Source organism: Osmerus mordax, chromosome 11, assembly GCF_038355195.1.
Source record: "Osmerus mordax isolate fOsmMor3 chromosome 11, fOsmMor3.pri, whole genome shotgun sequence".
Classification (NCBI taxonomy): Eukaryota; Metazoa; Chordata; class Actinopteri; order Osmeriformes; family Osmeridae; genus Osmerus; species Osmerus mordax.
In genome coordinates, this window is record NC_090060.1 from 2,263,688 (window position 1) to 2,287,762 (window position 24,075).

A 24,075-nucleotide genomic window follows, 5' to 3' on the forward strand; every position below is an offset into this window, starting at 1 on the left:
CGTATCTGTGTCAAAGTCAACAATTAAGAGTAGACTTCACCAGAGTAAATACAGAGAGTTCACCACAAGATGTAAACCATTGGTGAGTCTCAAAAACAGGAAGACCAGATTAGAGTTTGCCAAAAAACATCTAAAAGAGCCTGTACAGTTCTGGAACAACATCCTATGGACAGATGAGACCAAGATCAACTTGTACCAGAATGATGGGAAGAGAACAGTATGGAGAAGGGAAGGAACTGCTCATGATCCTGCTCAGGAACTGCTCATGATGTATGCTGATGAGAGGTAGAGGGTTAAAGTGGAATTCAGATCGATCTGGTGGAGGGTTGATGAGTCCAGCCTTATCAACGACTACATGCCACCACGCTACGTGCCACCACGCTGCTCCTGAGCTACTGCTCCAAACTTTTCCCAAGCTTTTGTTCTTGCTCCTTGTTAATCGAATATATAGATTACTTAATTTATTCATTTATTTTGTCCTTCCCGATTTACTATCTTACTTATAGATTTACTCGGCGTGGCTTTATTCACGGATTTCTTCCTTGGAGCCCGACACTACTGTTCCTGTTGAACTAGCCAACTCAACGCTCTTGACGGATTTCCCTGGCTGGCATAAACTATTAACGTAAGTTAACTATAATGTCTCACACCCACTCACATTGTCCTACATGTGTCATTTTGCTCGAAAAGTTGACTCTGTTAGAGAGTCACGTTCAGTCGCTTGAGGAAGAACGTATGCTAGTAACTTTAGATGCGACTGGCGCAACATCACTGGCAGGGAGTCCTAGCGCTAGGGAGGACTCAAGATTAGCCCCACCGGTTTCACCTTTGCAGCATGGTGGGAGTGGGACTCCTCAGACGTTAGTGATCGGTGATTCCATCACTCGTAACATTAGATTGGAGCAACCAGCGACAGTTTACTGTGTACCTGGGGCCAGAGCTACCGACATAGAAGCTAATCTCAGGGTGCTGGCTAGCACTAGGGCTAAGGCAAAGGCCCAAGCTAAGGCACATGGCGCACACACTGATGATAGGTATGAGAATATTGTCATTCATGTCGGCACCAATAATGTTAGGCTAAGGCAGTCAGAGGTCACGAAGGTTAATAAAGCTCAGGCATGTGACCTTGCCCAAAAGATGTGTCGGCATCGAGTAATAGTCTCTGGCCCACTACCTGTTAGGGGGACTGACGAGATCTATAGCAGACTTGTCTCTCTTAACCGCTGGTTGGCTCGCTTCTGTTCAGAACAGGGTTTAGGATTTGTAGATAATTGGTCTTGTTTCTGGGCCAAACCTGGCTTGTTGAAAAGTGACAGGCTCCATCCGAGCTGCAGAGGTGCTTTTCTATTGTCTAGGAATATTGAAGCTATTTTAGAGCAGGCCTGACACTCACTAGAACAAGCCGGGCCACAGTCTCTTAGAGAGTCTGATAGGTTTGTTGATAGGTATGTTGTGAGCTGTTGGGGGCCCGATAGCCTAGCTTGTAGTGTAGTCAGTGAGGTTGCTGATGTCGTTTCTCCCATTGAGACGGTGTCGGTCCCCCGCCCTTTCTCTAAATTTCGGCCTTCAAGTATTAGGAATTATACCAATTTAATACGTATTCAGCCTTGCTCCCCCGTTGCGCTTCCTACTAAGTTTTCTGATGACAGTGCCACCTTCTCAGAAGAATTATCTACGTCTAAATCTGCCAAAAACCCATACTGGAATATTGGGCTCCTAAACATCAGATCTCTATCCACAAAGGCCGTTTTGATTAATGATCTAATGTCTGAATACAGCCTGGACTTGATTGGACTCACCGAAACCTGGTTAAAACCTGATGAATATTCCCCCCTGAATGAAGCATCGCCTCCGGATTTTGCGTACTCACACATCCCTCGTGTATCAAAGAAAGGTGGTGGTGTTGCTATGATATATAAAGCTAGCTTCAACCTCAGCCTAAAATCTGTAAATACCTTTAAATCATTTGAAATAATTTGCATGAAACCACCAACTATTTTAAAAAGGAATAATGCTACTACTCCTGGCCCCCCTCGCTCATTTTGTATAGTTACTCTATACCGGCCTGTATTCCCTCTTCCTGGAGGAATTTGCAGATTTTAGTGCTGATCTTGTGACATATACTGATAACGTCTTGATTATGGGTGATTTTAACATTCATGTGGATGACCCAAAAGATCCTTTAAGTAAGGCCTTTACTGCTCTAATGTATTCCACAGGTCTCACTCAGGTGGTTTCCAAACCTACCCATCTTCACTCGCATACATTGGATTTAGTTCTCACGCGGGGAATCAAGATTAGTGACGTCATTGTCCACCCCCACAATTTACATTTACATTTACATTTAGTCATTTAGCAGACGCTCTTATCCAGAGCGACTTACAGTAAGTACAGGGACATTCCCCCGAGGCAAGTAGGGTGAAGTGCCTTGCCCAAGGACACAACGTCAGTTTGCATGACCGGGAATCGAACTGGCAACCTTCAGATTACTAGCCCAATTCCCTCACCGCTCAGCCACCTGACTCCCCCAATCCTATATTATCAGACCATTGCCTGGTCACCTTCAAAATGGACCTCTGCCAGAGCCTTGGAGGCACTAAGAATATTTCTACTAGCCGCTGCATAACCCCAAACACAGCTCTGGAACTGGCTAATATTCTACCCGCTGCACTAGAAGTCCTTGACGTCCCAAATAAATCATTAAATACTAAAACGAGGGATCTGAATTTGGTTCTTCAGCTATCCCTAGACTCTGTTGCCCCTCTCAAACCAAGGAAAAGAAAGGACAAGAAACTGGCTCCATGGTATTCAGAGGAAACCCGCACTCTTAAGAGGTCCACTAGAAAACTAGAACATAAGTGGCGTGCCACTAAATTGGAGGTTGTTCCGCCTGGCCTGGAAGGACAGCCTAATGGAGTACAAGCAAGTCCTCATCAGGTCCAGATCAGATTATTTCTCTAGGTTGATTAGTAAGAACAAACACAACACTAAGTTCCTATTTGATACTGTTGCAAATCTCACTAAGAAAAGTACACTCTGTGTTAGTTCAGATTTCTCTCCCAATGATTTCTTAGATTTCTTTGACCAAAAAATCTATGCAATAAGGGACAAACTACAGACTAGTCCTGGAGGAGTGGCCATCAACACTGAACTTTCCCCTATACCAAGCATGCTGCATGTTGAGGCTCTCACTCACTTTAACCCTATTTCTATGGAAGCGTTCATCGAGTCTATCATCGAGCTGATAGACTCCTCGAAACCCACTAGCTGCCTTCTCGATCCCCTCCCTGCTAAACTCTGTAGGGAACTTTTCCCTATTATTGGACCACCCATGCTTAGTATTATTAATGAATCTATTGTAATTGGCCAAGTCCCCAATGATTTCAAACAAGCTATTATTAAGCCCCTTCTTAAAAAAACAAACCTGGATCCAGGTTGTCCTAGCAACTACAGGCCAATTTCAAATTTGCCATTTCTCTCCAAAATTTTAGAGAAGGCTGTGGCACAACAGCTCACTGAGCACCTCTCCTCAAATCAGCTTTATGAACCTCTCCAGTCTGGATTTCGTCTCCACCACAGCACTGAAACTGCATTAGCCAAGGTAGTCAATGATCTACTGTTAGCCTCTGACGCGGGTTCTATCTCTGTCCTGGTTCTTCTAGACCTAAGTGCAGCTTTTGACACGGTGGATCATGAGATTCTCTTGGAACGTATGGAGAACTATGTTGGGATTTCTGGTACGTCACTTCAGTGGTTTAGATCGTATCTATCTGATAGATCACAATATGTCCACTATGATGGCTGCTCATCCAGGAGCTCCACTGTAAAATACGGAGTACCACAGGGTTCAGTTCTAGGCCCTCTGTTATTTTCTCTCTATATGCTGCCTTTAGGAAACATAATTAGAAGCTCTGGGGTACATTTTCACTTATGCAGATGATACTCAGCTATATATGTCTATAAAGTCTGGAGAATTTCCACATGCTATGGAAAAATGTGTTTCTAGGTTGAGAGCTTGGATGACTGCAAATTTCCTTCTTCTAAATTCGGATAAGGCCGAGGTTCAAATTTTCGGTCCAAAAAAATATAGAAATAATTTTTCCAATCTGACCTTAGACCTAGACGGCGTCAAAGTCTCTCAAAGCCAGCTAGTAAAATTTTTTGGAGTCACAATGGACCCAGACCTTTCGTTTGAGTACCATATTAAGCAAATTACCAGAACTGCATTTTTCCATCTACGTAATATTGCCAAAATACGAAATTTCTCTCAAAGCATGATGCCGAAAAACTAATACATGCATTTGTTACGTCCCGATTTGATTATTGCAATGTGTTGTTCTCTGGCCTCCCAATTACCCACCTAAAAAATTTACAGCGGGTGCAAAATGCTGCTGCTAGACTATTGACCAGATCAAGAAAGTTTGATCACATAACATCCACTCTTGTCTCTCTACACTGGCTCCCTATCCAAGCCAGAGCTGACTTCAAAGTTCTACTACTAACCTACAAATCTCTGCATGGATTGGCACCACTGTACCTCTCCGGTCTCCTTGCACCCTATTGCCCCGCAAGGACACTTAGATCTCAAGATGCCGGCTATCTGGTGGTTCCCAAAGTTAAGAAAAAACAGCTGGAGGTAGGGCGTTCTCATGTAGAGCACCTCTTCTCTGGAACAAATTATCCGTCTCAATTAAGGAGTCTGATACTGTTTCGACATTTAAAATTAGGTTAAAAACGTTATTGTTTAGTCAATTCTACGACTGTTAAAGGTATGTTACTAGTTGGAGGCAACGGGGGACGGGTTGCTTCCATCCTTATTCTATAAGTATAACTTATTTTAGAGTTCTCTTCCCCTGGAACAGATTTCATGTTCCAAATGAGGGGGGCTGTCGCTGTCTTGGTGTTTGTGGTTGCATCAAAATCCCCTTTTTTGCTCTGTTAAATTGCTGCACCAGTCCACACTTGACCGGTGGGGATCTCATTCTATTATGACTTTAACTGTTAGCTGCTCCTGGCATTCTCTAATCCCTGCTCTCCTCTCTCTGTCCCCCCCCCCACACACATCCCTTGTGGTGTGGGGGGTTTGAGTTGTCAGCACCTGCCTGGTCGTCGGTCAGCCAACGCTGGACCTGGTCGCGAGTCTCCCGGTCCTGTCCTACATCTATAAAGTTGAACAATGGATTTTGGTGTTTTAAAAACCCATCGACACTGTATGACTATGTTTAGCCTGTGTTCTGCTCCTCTCTCTCACCAACCATCTCTGGAGGAGGGGATCCCTCTCTGAATTGCTCCTCCCAAGGCTCCTTCCATTTTTTGCTCCTGTTGAGAGTTTTTTGGGAGTTTTTCCTTGTCTTCCTTGAGGGTTTAGGTTGGTTGAGGGGCAGTTCTATGGGCATATGTGAAGCCCTCTGTGACATGCTTGCGTGTAAAAAGGGCTATACAAATAAATTTGATTTGATTTGATCCAAAGCATACCACCTCATCAGTGAAGCATGGTGGAGGTAGTGTTATGGCATGGGCATGTATGGCTGCCAATGGAACTGGTTCCCTTGTATTTATCGATGATGTGACTGCTGACAAAAGCAGTAGGATGATTTCTGAAGTGTTTCGGGCAATATTATCTGCTCAGATTCATCCAAATGCTTCAGAACTCATAGGACGGTGCTTCACAGTGCAGATGGACAATGACCCCAAGCATACTGCGAAAGCAACCAAAGAGTTTTTTAAGGCAAAGAAGTGGAATGTTCTGCAATGGCCAAGTCAATCACCTGACCTAAATCCAATTGAGCATGTATTTCACTTGCTAAAGACAAAACCGAAGGGAAAATGCCCCAAGAACAAGCAGGAACTGAAGACAGTTGCAGTAGAGGCCTGGCAGAGCATCACCAGGGACGAAACCCAGCGTCTGGTGATGTCTATGGGTTCCAGACTTCAGGCTGTCATTGACTGCAAAGGATTTGCAACCAAGTATTAAAAGTGACAATTAGATTTATGATTATGTTAGTTTGTCCAATTATTTTTGGTCCCTTAAAAAGGGGGGGGCCACATATAAGATGTGTTGTAATTCCTACACCGTTCACCTGATTTGGATGTAAATACCCTGAAATTAAAGCTGAAAGTCTGCACTTAAAGCACATCTTGATTGTTTCATTTCAAATCCATTGTGGTGGTATACAGAGCCAAAATGATGAAAATTGTGTCAATGTCCAAATATTTATGGACCTAACTGTATGTTAGAGTCACCATTAAAACTGATGTTGCAAAAAACATTTATACGTACTCTTCCAAAGTGCACTGTTCTATTGTCAAGCATTTGGACATATGCCTTAACCCTCGTGCTGCCTTCGGGTCACATGACCCAAAGGTTCATAACGAACCATCGTTGTGTTTATCCAATTTTACCCAATACAAGCCGGTTTTTCTTTTAACCATTCCAATGTGGGGGGTCTGAGACAGCCCGACAGTGAAAAGAAAATGCTTCACTTTGTTTTTGTATGAGGTAAATTTGTCGCAATACGACGGTGGGTCACAATGACTGATGGGTCAGAATGACCCGAAGATAACACAAGGGTTAAGTGACATCCCTGGTGCGGCCATCTTGATGTCACAGAAAGACTGAAAGACATCAGTGGCAAAGAGGGTGCAGAAATTAACTGTGCCAGGCCAGTATCCACCATCATGGATGTCCTTAATGGAGGGGGACCATGTCGCGCCACAGCTGGTGCAACTCACCACTGGAAATGCAAGGTTATAGCGACCTGTAGGGAGGATAAATGAGTCAGTGAATTAAGTAATTATGTACCTTACCTTCTGTATGCTTTAGACCAAAAGTAGGCAACAGCTGTTTACAGTTTTATCATTTTTTTATAATACGTGCTGGCCACAAAATTACAAATTCAGCCATGGGTTCAGAAAGACATGCATTATTTCCATGTTGCTTACAACCCTCCAGTAAATCCAAATCATTAGACATAAGGGCACATTTTTGGAAAGTGCCCACACTGTACCCAGGATAATTACAAACAAGATAGCAATGTGCAACATGCACTAAAATCATGTAACATGCATTGTGTGTATATTGCAATGTAATACACAACGTGTGTATTGTGTGTGACAAAATGTCCACTTACCATTTATGGTTATAAGAGCCACATTTCTGCCATGTGAAACATGACTTTCGTCTGTTGAACAGCCACAGACACGATCTGGCCTCTGTATCGGTAACAGCCGCACTAACAATGCAAAACAAATGGTAAAAATTGAACATGTTAATTGTTTAAATAAACAATAACAGCATACACCCCCAATCCACAAGATGTATACCCGCCGCAGTTGACTGGAAAGATGTGTGACATTTGGGGGAAAACATAATCAACAATGTTGCGTGAATGAATGCGTTTTTCTTATGAATTAATTAACAAGAATAGCATGTTTTTAATACATAGTATGAAAAGCATAGGACTTAAAAACGGTACCTATTTGCTGCTGAAACTCTGACAAAGGCTGCAAAAACCCTCCAGTTACTGCCTCTCTGTTGTGCAGGACAAAGCGTGTGTGAACAGCAACATCACAGTCCTCACAAAGGAATGGGAGAGGCAGGCAGTCCAGGCACCTCACACTGGCTTGTTTGCCACATTGGCACCTGCTGTTTGGATGTGGATCCTGACTAGCCAGCATATTTTCAATAAGAAGAGGCCTGGCCTCTTTCCACTTTTGTGAGGACACAGTGTTTCTGATCTCTCAATCAGTAGCATTAGCAGCTGGCTCAAGAGACGCCTCACAAGTCACTACTTGGTCCTCAACTCCATCCACCACCAGCTCAAGGAGCTCTTGACGAAGCACCTCAGTTTCAGACACTGAAAGGAAAGAATTTATAAATATATAAACTATGCCAGAAAGTGAACCAAACATTGTTGGTTGTATGACTTCTGGCTGCAGAAATGACACCTCAACAAATTAAAAGCAAAATATATCCAGGCAATTACAATACACATTTCATACAAGTAAGTACCGTTTGTTGGGTTGACATTGGCAACACTCACATCTGGTGGACACATCTGGAGTGTTCTGTGTGAATAAAGTAAGTAATGACATTATCCTTAAAGAAAATACAAAAACTAAAAAGGCAAAAACGTGAATCAAACATTTAAAATAGAAATATGAGTGAGACTACTGACTAGGTGGCATGCAACTGGTCTTCCTACTGGATGGCAGCCTTTGAGGAATAACAAGCCCTTGTCTTTTGCGCTTCTTCCACCGGATAGGCTTTGGGTCAGAGGAATTGTTGTGCTCCTCCTGTGCCTCATTATATGTCATATAAACGAGACACAAAGATGAAACACTCAAAATACAGTCCATTAATTAATTTAACATAACTCTAATTAATGGTGCAAAATTAGACATAATAGAAAATAAATAATATTTGTATCTATTAATAATACATTACTGGGGGCTTGCTGTTGAAAAATTCTAATAGAGGTATTGCAGTAAACTTTCACTACCTTAAATAGTCAAGTGGCTTGTTGATATACTATTTCCCTGCAATCTAGCTGTAAAAAATGAAACTAACATAATGAATTATAATCAACACACACAACACATTTTCTTGAATGATTATGACACAATAATGCAAACATTTAAGAACAATACCTCCAAATCCTGAAGGAGGTTATTGGCATCCTGAAGCTCTTCCTCCAACCCCAAAGTATCAGGATATGATTCCAAATAACTCATTTTAGACACAGAGATAGACCGATACAGATAGGTAGATAGATAGGTAGGTAGATAGATAGGTAGATGGGTAGATAAGTAGACAGATAGATGTTGGCTCTTAAAAGAGCCGTTGGGTTATGTATGGGAGGTCAAAGGTTGGTTGAGGTGAAGGGACAAGGTAAGTGTACTGGAGCTGCAAAGAAAGATAAAGACAAGTGATTACAATTAAGTGTGTTGCATGGTTATAACTAACCTAAAGGTCAGACCTTAAGATGTTCTTCACTGATTCAATTGATTTAAAATCTATTAGTCCCATTACTGATTTGCGAGTAAGATACAATAGTATTGGATAGGAAGGTAAATCCTAGCCTGGATCTGACATTCGAGATTGCCTGTATATTCCAGGAGGAGATTAGCCCGCTCAGGAGGAGATTAGCCCGCTCAAAGAAGCTAGAAAGGGAAAACTGACAAGCTAGCTAGACTAGCTATCACTAGCTAATATCCCATTTGTATTGTAAATAAAAATACATAAATGCAAATAATCTTAACATTGTCAAACACTCACTGCCCCTTTTAATATTAAAGATAAAACATGCACGTTCCTCAAAACACAACTTTGCATGCCAGAATCAGAGCAAGAAATTTGTGTTAATTTACCGGGAGAGGGATGAAAACGCACTGAAGAATTATCGCGGTAAAATTCACAGGGCAGCCTCTGGGGGTTGTTCCAATACGAATGCGTTGATCCTTTCTCATGTCCTTGTCCTACCTTTTTTAATACTTCGCTAATTAAGTGCATTTCCCCATACCTATTAATTATATACTTACTACAACTAATCTCTCTCCAGTGCTGTACAGTGCATGCACAAAGCGCAAGATTAAAACAGAAAATTGTATAATTATAATAAGCTAGTAAGACTATTTTCTTCACCTTCCGGTCAGGTTCACGTTCATTTTGAGATACAAATTCTTCATATCAACAGTGTACAAGTATAAATAAATACAAGGAAATCCTATTTAATAAATACATGAATCATAGATCGTCTAGCCACGGTGACTGAAGATTTTCCGCTAGAAATTCGAAACTTTTTTCTTTTTTTTTCAGAATCGATGCAGAATTTCTAAAACTGGATGGACATAACATTAACCCATCTTATTGGTGAATTATCAATGATACTTTCGTGTTTTGGGGTTGAACAATATTTAAGCATATAATAAAATTCTTCCGTGTACAACTGCATCCACCTTCTTTTATCCAATGGGAATTATTCTCAAAGCGTCCAATATTGCCGCGAATGGGTTTACATTGGAGTCAGTTGAAACCCCAGTACGCTAATTAAGTGCATTTCCCCATAACTATTAATTATATACTTATTACAACTAATCTCTCTCCGGTGCTGTACAGTGCATGCACAAAGCGCAAGATTAAAACAGAAAATTGTATAATATAATAAGCTAGTAAGACTATTTTCTTCACCTTCCGGTCAGGTTCACGTTCATTTTGAGATACAAATTCTTCATATCAACAGTGTACAAGTATAAATAAATACAAGGAAATCCTATTTAATAAATACATAAATCATAGATCGTCTAGCCACGGTGACTGAAGATTTTCCGCTACAAATTCGAAACTTTTTAAAAAAAAATTCAGAATCGATGCAGAATTTCTAAAAACTGGATGGACATAACATTAACTCATCTTATTGGTGAATTATCAATGATACTTTCGTGTTTTGGGGTTGAACAATATTTTAGGATATAATAAAATTCTTCCGTATACAACTGCATCCCACCCTTCTTTTATCCAATGGGAATTATGCTCAAAGCGTCCAATATTGCCGCGAATGGGTTTACATTGGAGTCAGTTGAAACCCCAGTACGTCTCATACTGACGCAAAAGGGTCCAATGGGAATGATGCTCAAAGCGTCCAATATTGCCGCAAATGGGTTTACATTGGAGTCAGTTGAAACCCCAGTACGTCTCATACTGACGCGAAAGGGTACCCTGTGCGTCCGCATCCGACGCCTAGGGCCGTGACAAAGCGTCGGTATTTGACGACTTGGGAATGAGAATGGGTTGCAACCACAAGTCCTTTGGCAGTTTCAAAAATTTGTGACCACACAGACATATAAAGGACATCTCTAGTTTCGGCAGAGTCTTGGGTCTCGGAAAATATCCTCATTTTATATGGAAGCAAATCGTTACCAAAATTCAAATGCAAATGCATTTCCAGAAATGCATTTGCATTTTAAGAATGTGGCTGCATTATTTGACTCATAAATGAAATTAGTAATCAATCATCCTATTTGCATTTTAATTTTCTTCTTCAAGAGTGCTCAATCTTTCACTTAATTAAAATGAAAAAGAAATAGACATTTGAGATTTAATTTTCAAAACATGCCCCAGCAAATAGATACAAAAAGTCAATTTGAAATGTAAAATTTGAAAAGAAAAGAAAATTTCCAGAAATGCATTTTCATTTTAAGAACGTGGCTGCAAAATCGTGTCCACAATTCAAATTCAAATTCATTTCCAGAAATGCATTTTCATTTTCAAGAACGTGGCTGCAAAATCGTGACCACAATTCAAATTCAAATGCATTTCCAGAAATGCATTTTCCATCTTGTTCGGTAGGGGGCGGTGTGCACATCTGCATTGCATTACATTGCAAATGTGCCGGGAAATATGTCTCTACCGGCAGTTTCAAAATCTTGTTCTTTTTGCTTTCTCTGACGATTTTGTCACCAGATTTGCATTGGTCTCTATGGGGCGAGAGTTGGGCTTTGTCTCGCTTTCGTGGGGCTCTGAACAAATGTGTACGTCTGTTGGATTCAACAGACCACTGTCTACGACCAGCACGAAATTAGCTATCTATTGATCCAAAAATAAAGCATGAAGAGCGAAAAATGTGGCAATGCTGGCAAACTAGCTCAGGCCTCCACTCTAAGCGTTTCAGTCTGCACTCTAGGCTTTCACGTACACACCCATGTGTGAAACGGTTTGAGAGTCATGAAACATAATCAGTGATATAAAAACAGTTGAATAGATATCAAAAAGCTGAATTTGTAAAAAATAGTTTAGGGTTTTGTCAACATTTTAAAGTTTAAATGGTGGATGTAGCTGAAAGATTGAGGAAGAAGAAGGATTTGAAAGTTGAAGAATTTTAAGAGGATTGAGAGGATTTGAAAATAAAAACTCAATTGGAAAACCATGTTAAAAAGATTTATATTAATTGAAAAGTCACAGCAGGAATGGCCTGAAACTGTTGAATTTTTGATAGCTGAACGGTTTTAATAGCTGAAGATTTGAAGGCGCTGAAACGTGCCACGGAAGAAATAGAAGAAGTTGAATAAAGATTCAAAGAACAATACTTGGAATGCTGAAGCAGCATTCCAACAATAATAAGGAGAAACAGGAAAACAATAGTGAGAATGCTTAACAGCTTTCTCACAATAATAATAATATATATGTAAGAGAACAATGGTTGTGCTCGCCGAAGGCGTGTGAGCACACCCAATTATGACGGTCTTGTTTTGTGCTCTACATAGTCCTGTACTGTACATATGTATTTGCAACAGTGCCACCGCTCCCAGTGCGTTCACACTGCAGCGGAGCGGGCGGCGCGCGGCGTCGGCTTCCAATTCATTTTCAATGAAACCAGGCGTTGACGCTCGCGTAGGGCATTGTGGGAAGGCGAGCGGAGCGGAGCATTGCAAGTTGGATTTTCTCAACTTTATGTAAATGAGGAGCGTGAAAACGCTAGCGTTGGCCAATCGGATTGGTTTCTTGTTTCTTGTAATGTAGCAACCGATAAACATTTCTAGGTTTCACAATTTCAAGATGGAGGAGAAACTTTTCGTAAGTGTCTGCACACCCAGTTCTGTTCAGAATAAAGTTACTAATGTGACGAGCCTGAATTTAAAGATTACATTAAACTAATAATGCATGGTGCATGGTTGCCGATGTCGTCATTGTTCCTAGTGTGTTTTTATAGCCTACTTTTAAATTAAGTCTCGTCACATTACGTGACTGTTCTGTGCCACTGCTAGCTCGCTAGCCCAGCCTACAAACGACTGGTTGAGTGACCAGTGGCGTAACATGTATTCTACTGTAATCTTGCACTAGTAAAATCTTGCACTTACATAAATGTTGTGTAAAAGTGGTATTTTGATCGATATTGTGAGTACATGAACCCAAATCTGCACGCTAGGCCATGACTACAACAGTGACCTTAGAGAACTACAACTCTGTATTAACTTGTCTAACACGCCCCTGAGCGTGGTGTACTGTGGGAAGGCAAGCGATGCAGAGCGTTAAAAAACGCTGCAGTGTGAACGCGCTGTGCGTAGGGCACCAAGTCCTGAGGGGGCACCAAAAAATTGTCAACTCAAAAATCATCATAGTACTAATAATTATAATGCCGATATTATATCAGTATATAAATATTAGGCACCTTTTAGGCATGTATCACAAAACAGGCAGAACAAGAGATATATTTAATTGCTCAAAAAAAGTTACGATGGTGCCCCCCCCCAAAAAACAAATACACACTCAACTTCCCATGCTCGCCGTGGGTTCCCTTTCTATCTCAGTGGCCTGACGAACTTTGACAGTAGGGTCAACTTTTCGAAAATGGCCTCAAAAAGACAACAGGAGTCAGGGGCAGAAATAAGAAAGAGAAAGAAACTGCGAAATGATGCCCGTGCATCACTTTCAGGTAAGTCCATGTTTAATCATTGTTAAATACGGGAAATGTGCTGCTAATTTAATGGTTAGCCTATGCATACACCTCGAACTAGCTGAAGTTATTGCTAATGTTAGCACACTCAAATATGTTAGGTGCAAGCTAAATTGAGATTTTACTGTTAAACATTATCTATGCATTTTACAAGTAACTGACGCCAGCTAGCTGTTACTTTACTTTACATTCTATGATGCTTTTATATTCGATTTATCAAATAGTTTTTAAATGAGTAATAAAGGTGGAGAGCTCCTTGGCTGCATGCTTTCAGTTTTAAATGTTTATAATTTGGAAAACCAGGCTAAGAAATGTAAGGGTGGGGCTGAAGCATTAAGAGACAAAAATACATCACCTTCACTAGACAAGGTTTTACCAATTGAAAAACGGCTGTTTATTTTACATTATTTTATTTTCGCTCGCGGGTATTGTGCGCTCGCATTACGTTGGGAACTCCGTAACTAGCATCACATCAAACACAGAATGTGGATGCATTGGCAGGGCAGCTGTGGTGGCGTATACGGGGACCGGTTCTGGTGGGCCGGTCTGGATCAAAGTCCAGGGCCTATTTTTACTCCCAGTCCGTCCCTGCCAAGCCCTGATCAACCACCCTCAACCAGCTGTTTAGGGACAGATACACAGCAGAGAACCACCACCTCTGAATAGGTGTTACATTGTGATGCTGCTGTTGTGTTAGCCTATTGGTATTGAGTTATATGTTTCGTAATAAAAAGTTAAGTGTTTGGGGGGGGGGGGGGGGGGACACTCAAACACCAGAACCACACCTAAAATCTGAAAAAGTTTGACTCAGTTTTCAATTTCATAAATCACTTTTTGCAAAACGCAACACACAATTCTCCACGTAACACACAAAATTCTAAAAGCAAGCATCTCGATTTCCTTTTTCAAACACAACCAATCAAAATGCCACACTAATTCATCAGTGCCTTACACTAACTTCTCACATGTGCAAGCACTCATGTTCTAATACACACATAATAGCTGTTTCAGCACAACACACAGTATACTATACACAAACATATATTTTAGCACCCATGCATCCATTGACTGCAGTGCACTACATGATTGGTCACAGTCTGGTGGATTACTGTATCATACTGTGCAACAGTATATTGACTGTAAGAATAAGACAATAGACAAATAGACAATATTGTAGAAAATAGTATATATTACTGTATGCTACAGTTCATGGCAGACACACACCATTCCGTAATCACCTTTTTCAAAATTAGGTTTGGTTTCTGTCCTACTACACTCTTTCTTTTGTACTGTGTAATACTGTATTCACAACCACAAATGCTTATGGTAAAAAAATAAGTTTGGTTTCAATCTTGTTTTCGTGTTTACCATGAATTTTTCATCATCTCTGCCATTTACTTTCAATCTTGTACAGAAATGTACAAAGGAGCTCATGAAAGAAGACCTTTAGGTTTTGAATAACTGTGTGTATATGATATATCCAAAGATGTAATATAATGGCAAAAGTGTTTGCAACATGAGACAAATGTGTGTTTCTGAGATGTGTTTGTGATATTTTGAATGCAGTGCTTCATTTAGCAAGAGAAGCAAGGCATTTTGCATTTTGTGTGTGCAGTTGTTGGATTTGTGTGTTAAGTTTTGAAAAAAATAGGACAAGTAAAAAAACTGTCCTTGGTGAAATGGTTCGAGCAAATATTTAATTGAGGGTCGAACTGCACAGGGATCTTCTCATAGACAAACATCACAGCCCGTCGAGTGTTTGGTTCCTTGGGAAGACTCTGAAAAGTGTCAGCATTCCCTGTACAGGCTGGAACACTGCATTTACGACTGTAGTCCATTTTCAATATCCTTGAAAAACGTTCTTTGTAATTCCGTGGAAGTACACAGAGCAGCGTGCAGCAAATTTGGGGGCGTGACACACCAGAGGTACACACCAGAGCCAAAAAAGGTGGAACCACCGAACTGACCTCAGTTTGGTGGCTTTTTCAAAACCTACTGTTTTACAGCTACATTTTTTAATTGTGAGATTTTCATAGGAAAGAGGTGTCAATGGATTTTGAGGTTCACTGTATGTCCATTTTACCCACTGAACTGTCGTTATTCAACTGTGACATGGTAAATTCGGTTCTGCAATCAATGACCCCTTTAAACTTCCAAACTTTCTTTGTAGGTGAGAAGGATACGGCGAACCCCCGACCTTCTAGGGGGGTCCAGGGGCATGCCCCCCCGGAAGAAAATTGATTACATTTTAAAGTTAAACTCATGAATCTGGTGCACTTTGAGAGCAAAATTAAGATCTATGTAGAATGGTATGTATGTGCTCTTGTAAACAATGTCATGTTCTTTTAACCATAAAAACATTTTTTGTATAGCATACATAACAAAAAACAATTAAACAAATGGTATTACCTGTGTTGAACTACTTTAAAAAGCAAAAGTCAAAAACATCACTTACTGTAAAGCTTACACACATCCAATAGACATCATTTTTTATATTGTATGAAAATGTTTTTTTACTAGATGATGTAAGATGGATCTGTAAACCTCTCCCTACTCTGCCTCTGATTGACTGTGAGGTTCAGGCATTAGGAGTGACGATTGGTTCCAGAGCCAGTTGTAAAGTTGGGAAGCACGGGTTAAAAAGAAACCTTCTCATCGGATCTGCAGGAATCATATAGGTTACCCATTTTGGTATCAAAAAGGTGACTCTCACTTAAAGGTGAGGAGTTTGCATGCCTGTAATAAATCCCTAATTTTACTGGATAAAAATTCATACATTTATGTATTATTATGCAAAATATTGAATGAATGAAAAAACTAAGGATGTCCCTTTCTTCATGAACTACAAGCATCAAATGATAATAAACAATAACATATCTATGCTTGAGCACCCCTAAAAAGGGTCTAAAATCTCCAATGATAGTAACTGAGTTCGAACTACGTTGAGCTGGCTTTATGAAACCGAATGAACTAGAAATTAGTCCGACTAACTGACATAAGCCTGCTTATTCGGTAAACTTGCTTCCGGATTCCAGCCTCCGGATTCCATAATTCTGAATATGATCCCTGTATAACATTTATTTATTTTCAAAAATAATTTCCATATCGCGATAGGCTACATTTTTGCCAAACATGTTAAAACATGTGTAACTGAATTATAACCAACAGATGGTGCTAAAGTTTCACTGTAAAACTAAAATAACGGAAGTTAAAACGAGGAAATTGTTGCCATTCCGGAGGATACTGGTGAGATCAGAGCAATGGGCGACAAACAGCTGAGTACAACCGACAGCGTTGAAATACTTCGTCCATTTGACTGCAAAACAACACGCTCTTAGAAATAACAACAAGATGGACATCTGTTGCACACTGTCCAAAAGGTCAAGACATCACGGTGCAAGGTAGAGGCAAATGATTCGTAAGTAGTTGGACATCTTTGATCACATAGCCTAATGGGACATTTTTCATTAACTATGCGTTGTCTATCCCTGTACGTTATGTGAGATAGACCGCCTATGTGAGAAATGAAAAAATCCGTCGTGCCCTATGATAAGGAACAATATCACACATTTTGCTATCAAGTTTACAGTGCCCATCTTCGACATGCTGTAATGTTGTGTTTTTTTCTTAATAAGACTTCCTGTTAGTGTAGGGAATTTAAGCCAAAGTCAAACAGTGCTTTTATTTTTCCTTTACGAATTGCATCGTATCAATGCAAATATATCAGTTTTAGTTGACGGTAAATCGCTGTTTTTCCTTCTCAGCTTCATCAAATGACATCAACCCTGGGAGCCACCGCACTTGTTTGGCAAGCGGTAGGTGTTGGCTGTCTCGGGGACGTCAGGCAAATTCTAAATTCCATTATTCTCCTTGGCCATAACACTACTGTGGGTGTCTATGCGAGCGAACACTTCTACATCATCGCTTCATCCAAGGAGTCGTCTACGGAAGTTAAGTGGCTTAAGGAGGAACAGTTAGCTTCGTCCCATGGCTCACACTCGCTTCCAGGAGAAGGGTGCAGACGTGGCCGCCGCCAATGTATCCTATGTCCAGGGTCGGCCTCTGTGCGTGAACGGAACTCCTTGGATCCTCTATCTACTGGATGAATGCGTACAGAACATGTCGGAATACTGGAGCGTAGTTATTGGATTAATATCAATGTTTTGCTTCCTGCTATCCACTGTACCGTGAGTAGGAAATATAATAATTAATTGCATTGCTTTGTAATATATAAAGTTTGAACTGTGCTTCAATAGTTTTATGACCAGAGAATGCTGATGTGAAGTCTCTTTTTTTGTGCATAATCTGTGCGTATTAACATCTGAGAAGCAATAGCTTGGAGTTGTCAAGACAGTTAGGTCCAGTTTATCAAGTTATGGAAACATATTTATTTTCTTGTCTACCTCTGTTATCCTGCTCCCACCTCCCTAGTCAAGTTTATGAGGCCTATCGTAATGGGAAGGTGGAGGAGGCCATGTCGTTTGGGTTCCTGCTGTTTCTCATCAGCGGAGACCTGAGCAGCCTCATGGGCTGTTACCTGACCAATCAGCTGCCGATACAGGTACTAACAACCACAAACTATGTCAAATACATTATAACACATTTATATGTTCACAAGGGCAATGTTAGGCGTGTAGTGGGAGTAGCAGTGCTTTAAGAAATTATCCATAAAACAGTGTTCGGATTGCTTATTAATATTGAGAACTTAGAGTTGAGAGTATTTGGCAGAGATAAGAATGACATAAAATTGAGTCAGATCTCTGAGCGGTGAGGGAGTCGGGCTAGTAATCTGAAGGTTGACAGTTTGATTCCCAGCCGTGCCAAATGATGTTGTGTCTTCACCCTACTTGCTTCGGGGGGAATGTCCCTGTACTTACTGTAAGTCGCTCTGGATAAGAGCGTCTGCTAAATGACTAAATGTAAATGTAAAATAAGGAGCACATTAGCTTTCTGAATGGCTAAACCTGCCAAGCTAGTCAGGCAGTAGCATATACTGTACATATTTGCAAACACTGGATGAACTGATTTCAGTGCAATTTTGTAGTGAACTGTTTAACCATGTGAGTCTCTCAACTCACTAGTGGTAGTTGGTTGTAACATGTGGTATTGTATGTTCCTTCTGTAGTTTAATGTTTGGGGGTCTGTGTGAAGCATAGCTCTGTTCGTTGCGGGCTTGGCTTTTAAAAATTGTGAAATAACATAAATTACTCTCCCATCCTCTCTCTCTCTCTTCCCCCCACCCTCACTTTCCTTTCCCTCCCTCTCTCTCTGTCTCTTCCCGCCCCTTCTCTCTCCCTTTTTGTTCTCAGATAATCACAGGGGTATTCTACATTTTCACTGACATGAGCCTCATCTCTCAGTTCCTGTATTACAAGATCAAGAACAGTTCCAGCAAAAGTATATCCCCTCATTGGTTCTCTGCTCTGTCAATTTCATGTCATTGCATGTGTCATGAGTTCCCCTGGTGTGCTCAGTTAATTAATATTGTTTAGGGATACACCCAGTGTTGTAGTCAAGACCATCTAAACCGAGACCAAGGCAAGACCAAGACCAGAGTGTATCGAGACCGAGACAAGACCAAGACTCTGAGGGGTCGAGACCGTGTCAAGACCAAGGCAGGGCGAGACCGGGTCGAGACCGGGTCAAGACCAGACCACTCAAAACACACAAGCAGTAGGGTTTGACTAGGTAAAAAGTTAGGGAATCGGGCTAATAATCAGAAGGTTGCTGGTTCGATTCCCCGGCCGTGCTAAATGATGGTGTGTCCTTGGGCAAGGCACTTCACCCTACTTGCCTGGGGGAATGTCCCTGTACTTACTGTACGTCGCTCTGGATAAGAGCGTCTGCTAAATGACTCAATGTAAATGTAACTGCCCGGCACAGTTTCAGCTAAACGTTCGCCACCAGATTTGATCTGTAACTTTGTATTTGAACTCAAAATAAACACTCATATTTTATTTATTTTTCTTGGAAGTGAAGGAGCGCAGTACCGCGGCGTTTAACTTAAATGTATTAAGTCGGGAGAGGTATGCAGGTTACATGAGGGGGGGGGGGGGGGGGGGTGTAAGGCTGGAGGAGAGACTTGATGTAGTCGGATGCAGTCCCGTTCACCGCTCGGAAGGTCAGTACCAGAGTCTTGAATCTGATACGGGCCCTGATGGGAAGCCAGTGGAGGGAGATGAGGAGCGGGGTAACATGGGAGCGTCTTGGTAGATTGAAGACCAGACGGGCCGCCGCGTTCTGAATCCTCTGGAGAGGGCGGGTTGCGCATGCTGGGAGACCGGCGAGCAGCGAGTTGCAGTAGTCCAACTTTGAGAGGACGAGTGCTTGGACTAGCAGCTGGGTGGAATGCTCAGATAGGTATCCCCTGATCTTCCGGATGTTGTAGAGGGTGAATCTACACGACCGGGAGACCGCAGCAATGTGGGCTGTGAGGGAGAGCTCGTCATCCATGGTCACCCCGAAGTAAATTAACTAACGCTATATCATTTTGTAGCTTTACTGTATATGGTTACCTAGCTTGCTACCCTTAGAATGTGGCTGTAACATTAGCTCTGCAGCTAACAGCTGAGTTACTGTCGCTAATGGAAAGGTAGATAGCATCAAGTATGTGTGTGAATACACACGTGAGTGTTGTACACTTCTTTGTTATTTGGATAACCGTTCTGCTGTTGGTGTTATGGCGCGCGCGATATCCGCCTTTCCCCTCCTTGAAATGACTGAGTGTGTACCTCTGCAAACCAGGGTTATCAGATGAGAATGGGCAAATTCGAGGCATCTTACAGCAACGGGGCTACAGCCATTGCGATACATCCATTGTAAACAGTAGCGCATGGTGCCGCCCCTCCGCTCCTCATTAGCATTTAAAGCTACAGACACCAAAACAGCGCGTTCTGAGGAAAGCTCCTTGTGGGACTGCTAGTAGTGGCTGTAATTTCAGCAAGGCTGAATTTCGGGAAAGAGACTTCTGATACAGTATTAGGGGACCACTAAGGCCTATATAAAAGTATCCAAAAACAGCATGTCATGTCACCTTTAATTAATCAACCTTATTTTCTTATCGGACCGCTAACGATAATTCTAAAAGTATAAAACATTTATTTGCTGATACGGTTATGGCCTCCGATATATTGTGCATCCCTAATATTGTTTTGGTGTGTGTATGTGATCGTGCATTTTAAAATCTAGTAGAAAATAGTACAGAACACTCTTGTTGCTGCTCGACCTACTGGAATTTAGTGCACTAAATAACATAGGATGTGTCCATGTGCTCCCTGCACCAGAGCTTCCTTTCTTGAAGTGGCTGTGTTTCCTGTGGTCTGGCTTGGTCACTCTAGTCCTCCTGGGGCTGCCCAAACTCATCCTCAGAAACAGCATCTCAATCGACTCACAGGTACGTGTGTGTCCACAACAGACACCCGGGGTTTGAAATAACTGTTAAACAGTTCAACTTTGTGCGCTTCAAATTTCTGTTGGTAACAAAACGTAACTTTGATGCAGGTAAGTTTGAGGTTTTCATGTTCTATCTGTGTCCTACAGATCCCCAATTACAACTTGGAGGTCTATGGCTACACATGTGGATACCTGGCCTCTGTCTTCTACCTTTCTTCACGCTTTCCTCAGCTCCACAAAAATGTGAGTGGTAGCTTCATGCAGTGTGTGTGTGTGCTAGAGAGAGGATTGGACTTGCATTAGGAATAATTAGCACCATAAAGACTAGCAAGATCTCCAGAAAAACATCTCAAGCAGCAAATACCAAGAATGTTGAGTCCTCCACTCTGTCCCTTCCTCTGTGATTTCCCCCTCTACTTCTCTCTTCCACCATTCCTCCCCTTTTCTCTCCCTCTGGCCAGTTTAAGCGGCAGTCCACTGAGGGAACATCCTACCTGCTTTTTGCCCTGGCCATGATGGGAAACAGCACGTACGGGCTCAGTCTGATGGTGGTCCTCCCTGCCCTCCAGGGGTCCAAGCGAGTATTCATCCTCAAACACCTTCCCTGGCTCATCGGCAGCCTGGGAGTCCTGCTGCTCGACCTCTTGGTATCCTTCATCTCAGACAGGGGGAGGGGTCAAAGGGCATGGTACAATAGATATTACCGGGTACCCGATAGTGATGATGTAGTGCATTCTGCTGTTAGTTGTTATTCTGCTGTTGAATTTAACTGAATTGAAGTTGGAGGTCATCCGGTATCTGAACATTATCTCAGAAAACGTATCTGGAAGATGAAGATGAGAGTTAGACCAACGTAAGGAGTCAGGTGGCTGTGTGGTTAGGGAATCGGGCTAGTAATCAGAAGGTTGCCGGTTCGATTCCCGGACGCGCAAATGATGTTGTGTCCTTGGGCAGGGCACTTCACCATACTTGCCTCGGGGAGAATGTCCCTGTACTTACTGTAAGTCGCTCTGGATAAGAGCATCTGCTAAATGACTAAATGTAAGGATTGCTTTATTGATCTGATGATCATCTTCATCTATTGACAATAGTGTGTTCTTTTGATACTTCTCTTTCTGTAGGGCTGTCTACTCTGTCAGTGTATTCCGTTATACCCTCAACCCCACTGTCAGATCACCGTCCAGTTCATCAAGTACAGGAAGAACCGTTCCAGCAAGACAGGCCAGCTTATGAAGGTTTCTGAGGTGGAACCTCTTCTCTGTGAAGAGGAGGAGCTGACCACAGTCTAGAGGGAGATAGTGGTACAACGTTCAGGACACACAGAACATTCCGGCACATACTGACATTTCAGAATGCTCACTGTAAAAAAATAAAGAAAATAGATGTTTTTCTCAACAAAAGATAACTAACATACTACCATATTTTACGGAATTGAAGCCGCATCGTTTACAAACTGCACCCCCCCATAATGAGCACTTTGCGTTTGTAAATTTGAGTGTAAGCCACACCGGAATTAAGCCGCACTTTATAAGCAAACAATGTTGCCGTTGCGCGGACCAATGCTCACAATTGATTGCTTGCACATTCATACTGTAGTTGCGGACAGCTTGGATAGCGATCTAACTAACATTCCCAATCAGGGTGAACACTCAAATTATCTAAACTAAACATATCAAAACAATAGAACTCCAAACAATGCTTATTTAACTAAGCTAATGCCCTTAATTTAGTAGCTTTTCAGCTTGCCACAGGGCGTTCTGGGTACCAAGAGCAATACACGAGTATAGGCAATCTTACAGCATGTGTAACTGTTACACACATAGTATCCACGGTTGTGGATACTATGTCCAGAAATAAAGCCAAGTCACTAATTTAGTGGCAGAATCCATTGTTATGTCTACAAAATTATTTTAGATATATTATAAGTTTAGCTATCTTGCAAATCCTGAGGATAGCCTACTGTAGCAGACCTTTCTATGTGACAACGGACAAGGGTGTTTTGTCCCTCGGGGGTTGCTGTAGACTTGATGCTGAAAGCATTACGTGAAATCAATGAGGGCTGTTTGAATGGCGATGTCAAGAAGAGCAGTGGTAAAATACAAGTTATGAAAAGAGACCGCGTCCTGTCTTATTGTCCACACGATCATATACAATTATATCTAAAACGAACTTACAAAGAGCTCGGTTAGACTACCAAAGTTGAATTAGTAATGTTGTTAGCGATGCTAGCGTTATTTTGCTAGCTAGCCTAGCCTATAACATTTCACTGGGTCTTGCAGCTGTTTGATTAACTGAAATTATTATGAAATGTTATGTTCTACTATTTGCCTACTTTAGCAAGTCACTGTATTTCCAAGCCCTGATAGTGTAACTGAGACAACACAGTAAATAATTCCTCTTTCAAGTAATAAGCCCCCGTTCAAGTGTTGAGCATAAAATTAGCTGCACGGTCTGTAGAGATCTTGAGACAAAGACTGTTTTGTTCTAAAACTGGACTATAAACCGCTTCGAAATATATAAGCCGCACAAGCACAAGAAAACGGTAAAATCGGAGTACAAGCTGCGGCTTATTTTCCGTAAAATACGGTATGTACCATTTTTTTTATGGAGTATTCAATAGAAATCAACCGTTTACCCTAAATTTGAATATGCAACATTCTATGACATTTTCCTAACTGAACAATATTATGTGCAATGTCATATTTATGCCATAGACCAACTGTGTCAAGTAATATGCTATAGCAATGGCACTGATGCTAAGCTAATTGTGTTATTCTGCAGCATACTGTAGTAAAGTAATTAGAATGACTGTTACTTGGTGTCTGTATAGGGACTTGTAAGTCTCTAATGTTCCGTCATCCCTAAGTCTACAAGAGTGTGTGTGTGGTACAGTGTGTGGTGTCCACGGGTCTTCTGATGACATGTCTCAAGTGTGCCTTTTCTCTACAGCAAGAACTACATGTGCTGCAGCCATAGTTGACGATTTTGTATCCTACTTGTAAGTCCACTTACTCTTACAGTGCTGAAGTATACCTCAAACAGTCCTTGTTATGTGTTGCTGCTGGCATACAATATGGCTGATGGAGGCTAGCAAGGTAAGGAACAGCCTTCTTAACAAAGTCTGTCAATGTTTGACTTAACCAACCAGTTGAAATAGAACTTGGAGAACCTGTACAGCTGTCTCTACCTCATCTCAGTAGGTGCTCTTGATTTACCTGGTCAGGGTCTGAGC

At 41.5% G+C, this 24,075-nt stretch overlaps 2 protein-coding genes and 1 long non-coding RNA gene across 3 annotated transcripts; all 3 read left to right on the forward strand.

Moving 5' to 3' along the window:
• Nucleotides 1-735: 735 nt before the first annotated feature.
• LOC136951941 (uncharacterized) lies at nucleotides 736-1,386 on the forward strand. Its single transcript, XM_067246605.1, has one exon. It carries the CDS (start codon nucleotides 736-738, stop codon nucleotides 1,384-1,386), a length of 651 nt encoding a protein of 216 aa, XP_067102706.1.
• An 11,982-nt stretch (nucleotides 1,387-13,368) lies between these two features.
• Nucleotides 13,369-16,137, forward strand: LOC136952187 (uncharacterized). Its single transcript, XR_010877814.1, has 3 exons — nucleotides 13,369-13,430; nucleotides 15,622-15,760; nucleotides 15,972-16,137. It is a non-coding gene; the product is annotated as an uncharacterized lncRNA (long non-coding RNA).
• A 578-nt stretch (nucleotides 16,138-16,715) lies between these two features.
• LOC136951725 (lysosomal amino acid transporter 1 homolog) lies at nucleotides 16,716-24,075 on the forward strand. Its single transcript, XM_067246305.1, has 8 exons — nucleotides 16,716-16,869; nucleotides 17,216-17,638; nucleotides 17,883-18,012; nucleotides 18,761-18,848; nucleotides 20,735-20,844; nucleotides 20,991-21,086; nucleotides 21,305-21,490; nucleotides 22,016-24,075. The coding sequence occupies exons 2-8, from the start codon at nucleotides 17,439-17,441 to the stop codon at nucleotides 22,130-22,132; spliced, it is 927 nt and encodes a 308-aa protein (XP_067102406.1). The 5' UTR covers nucleotides 16,716-16,869; nucleotides 17,216-17,438; the 3' UTR covers nucleotides 22,133-24,075.

Excerpts from the sequence above, each read along its gene's own strand:
- LOC136951941 (XM_067246605.1), top strand. The coding sequence starts at position 736 with ATGCTAGTAACTTTAGATGCGACTGGCGCAACATCACTGGCAGGGAGT.
- LOC136951725 (XM_067246305.1), top strand. The coding sequence starts at position 17,439 with ATGGCTCACACTCGCTTCCAGGAGAAGGGTGCAGACGTGGCCGCCGCC. Across the intron at positions 17,639-17,882 it reads TTCCTGCTATCCACTGTACC|TCAAGTTTATGAGGCCTATC; the intron begins GTGAGTAGGAAA and ends CCACCTCCCTAG. Across the intron at positions 18,849-20,734 it reads CAAGAACAGTTCCAGCAAAA|AGCTTCCTTTCTTGAAGTGG; the intron begins GTATATCCCCTC and ends TCCCTGCACCAG.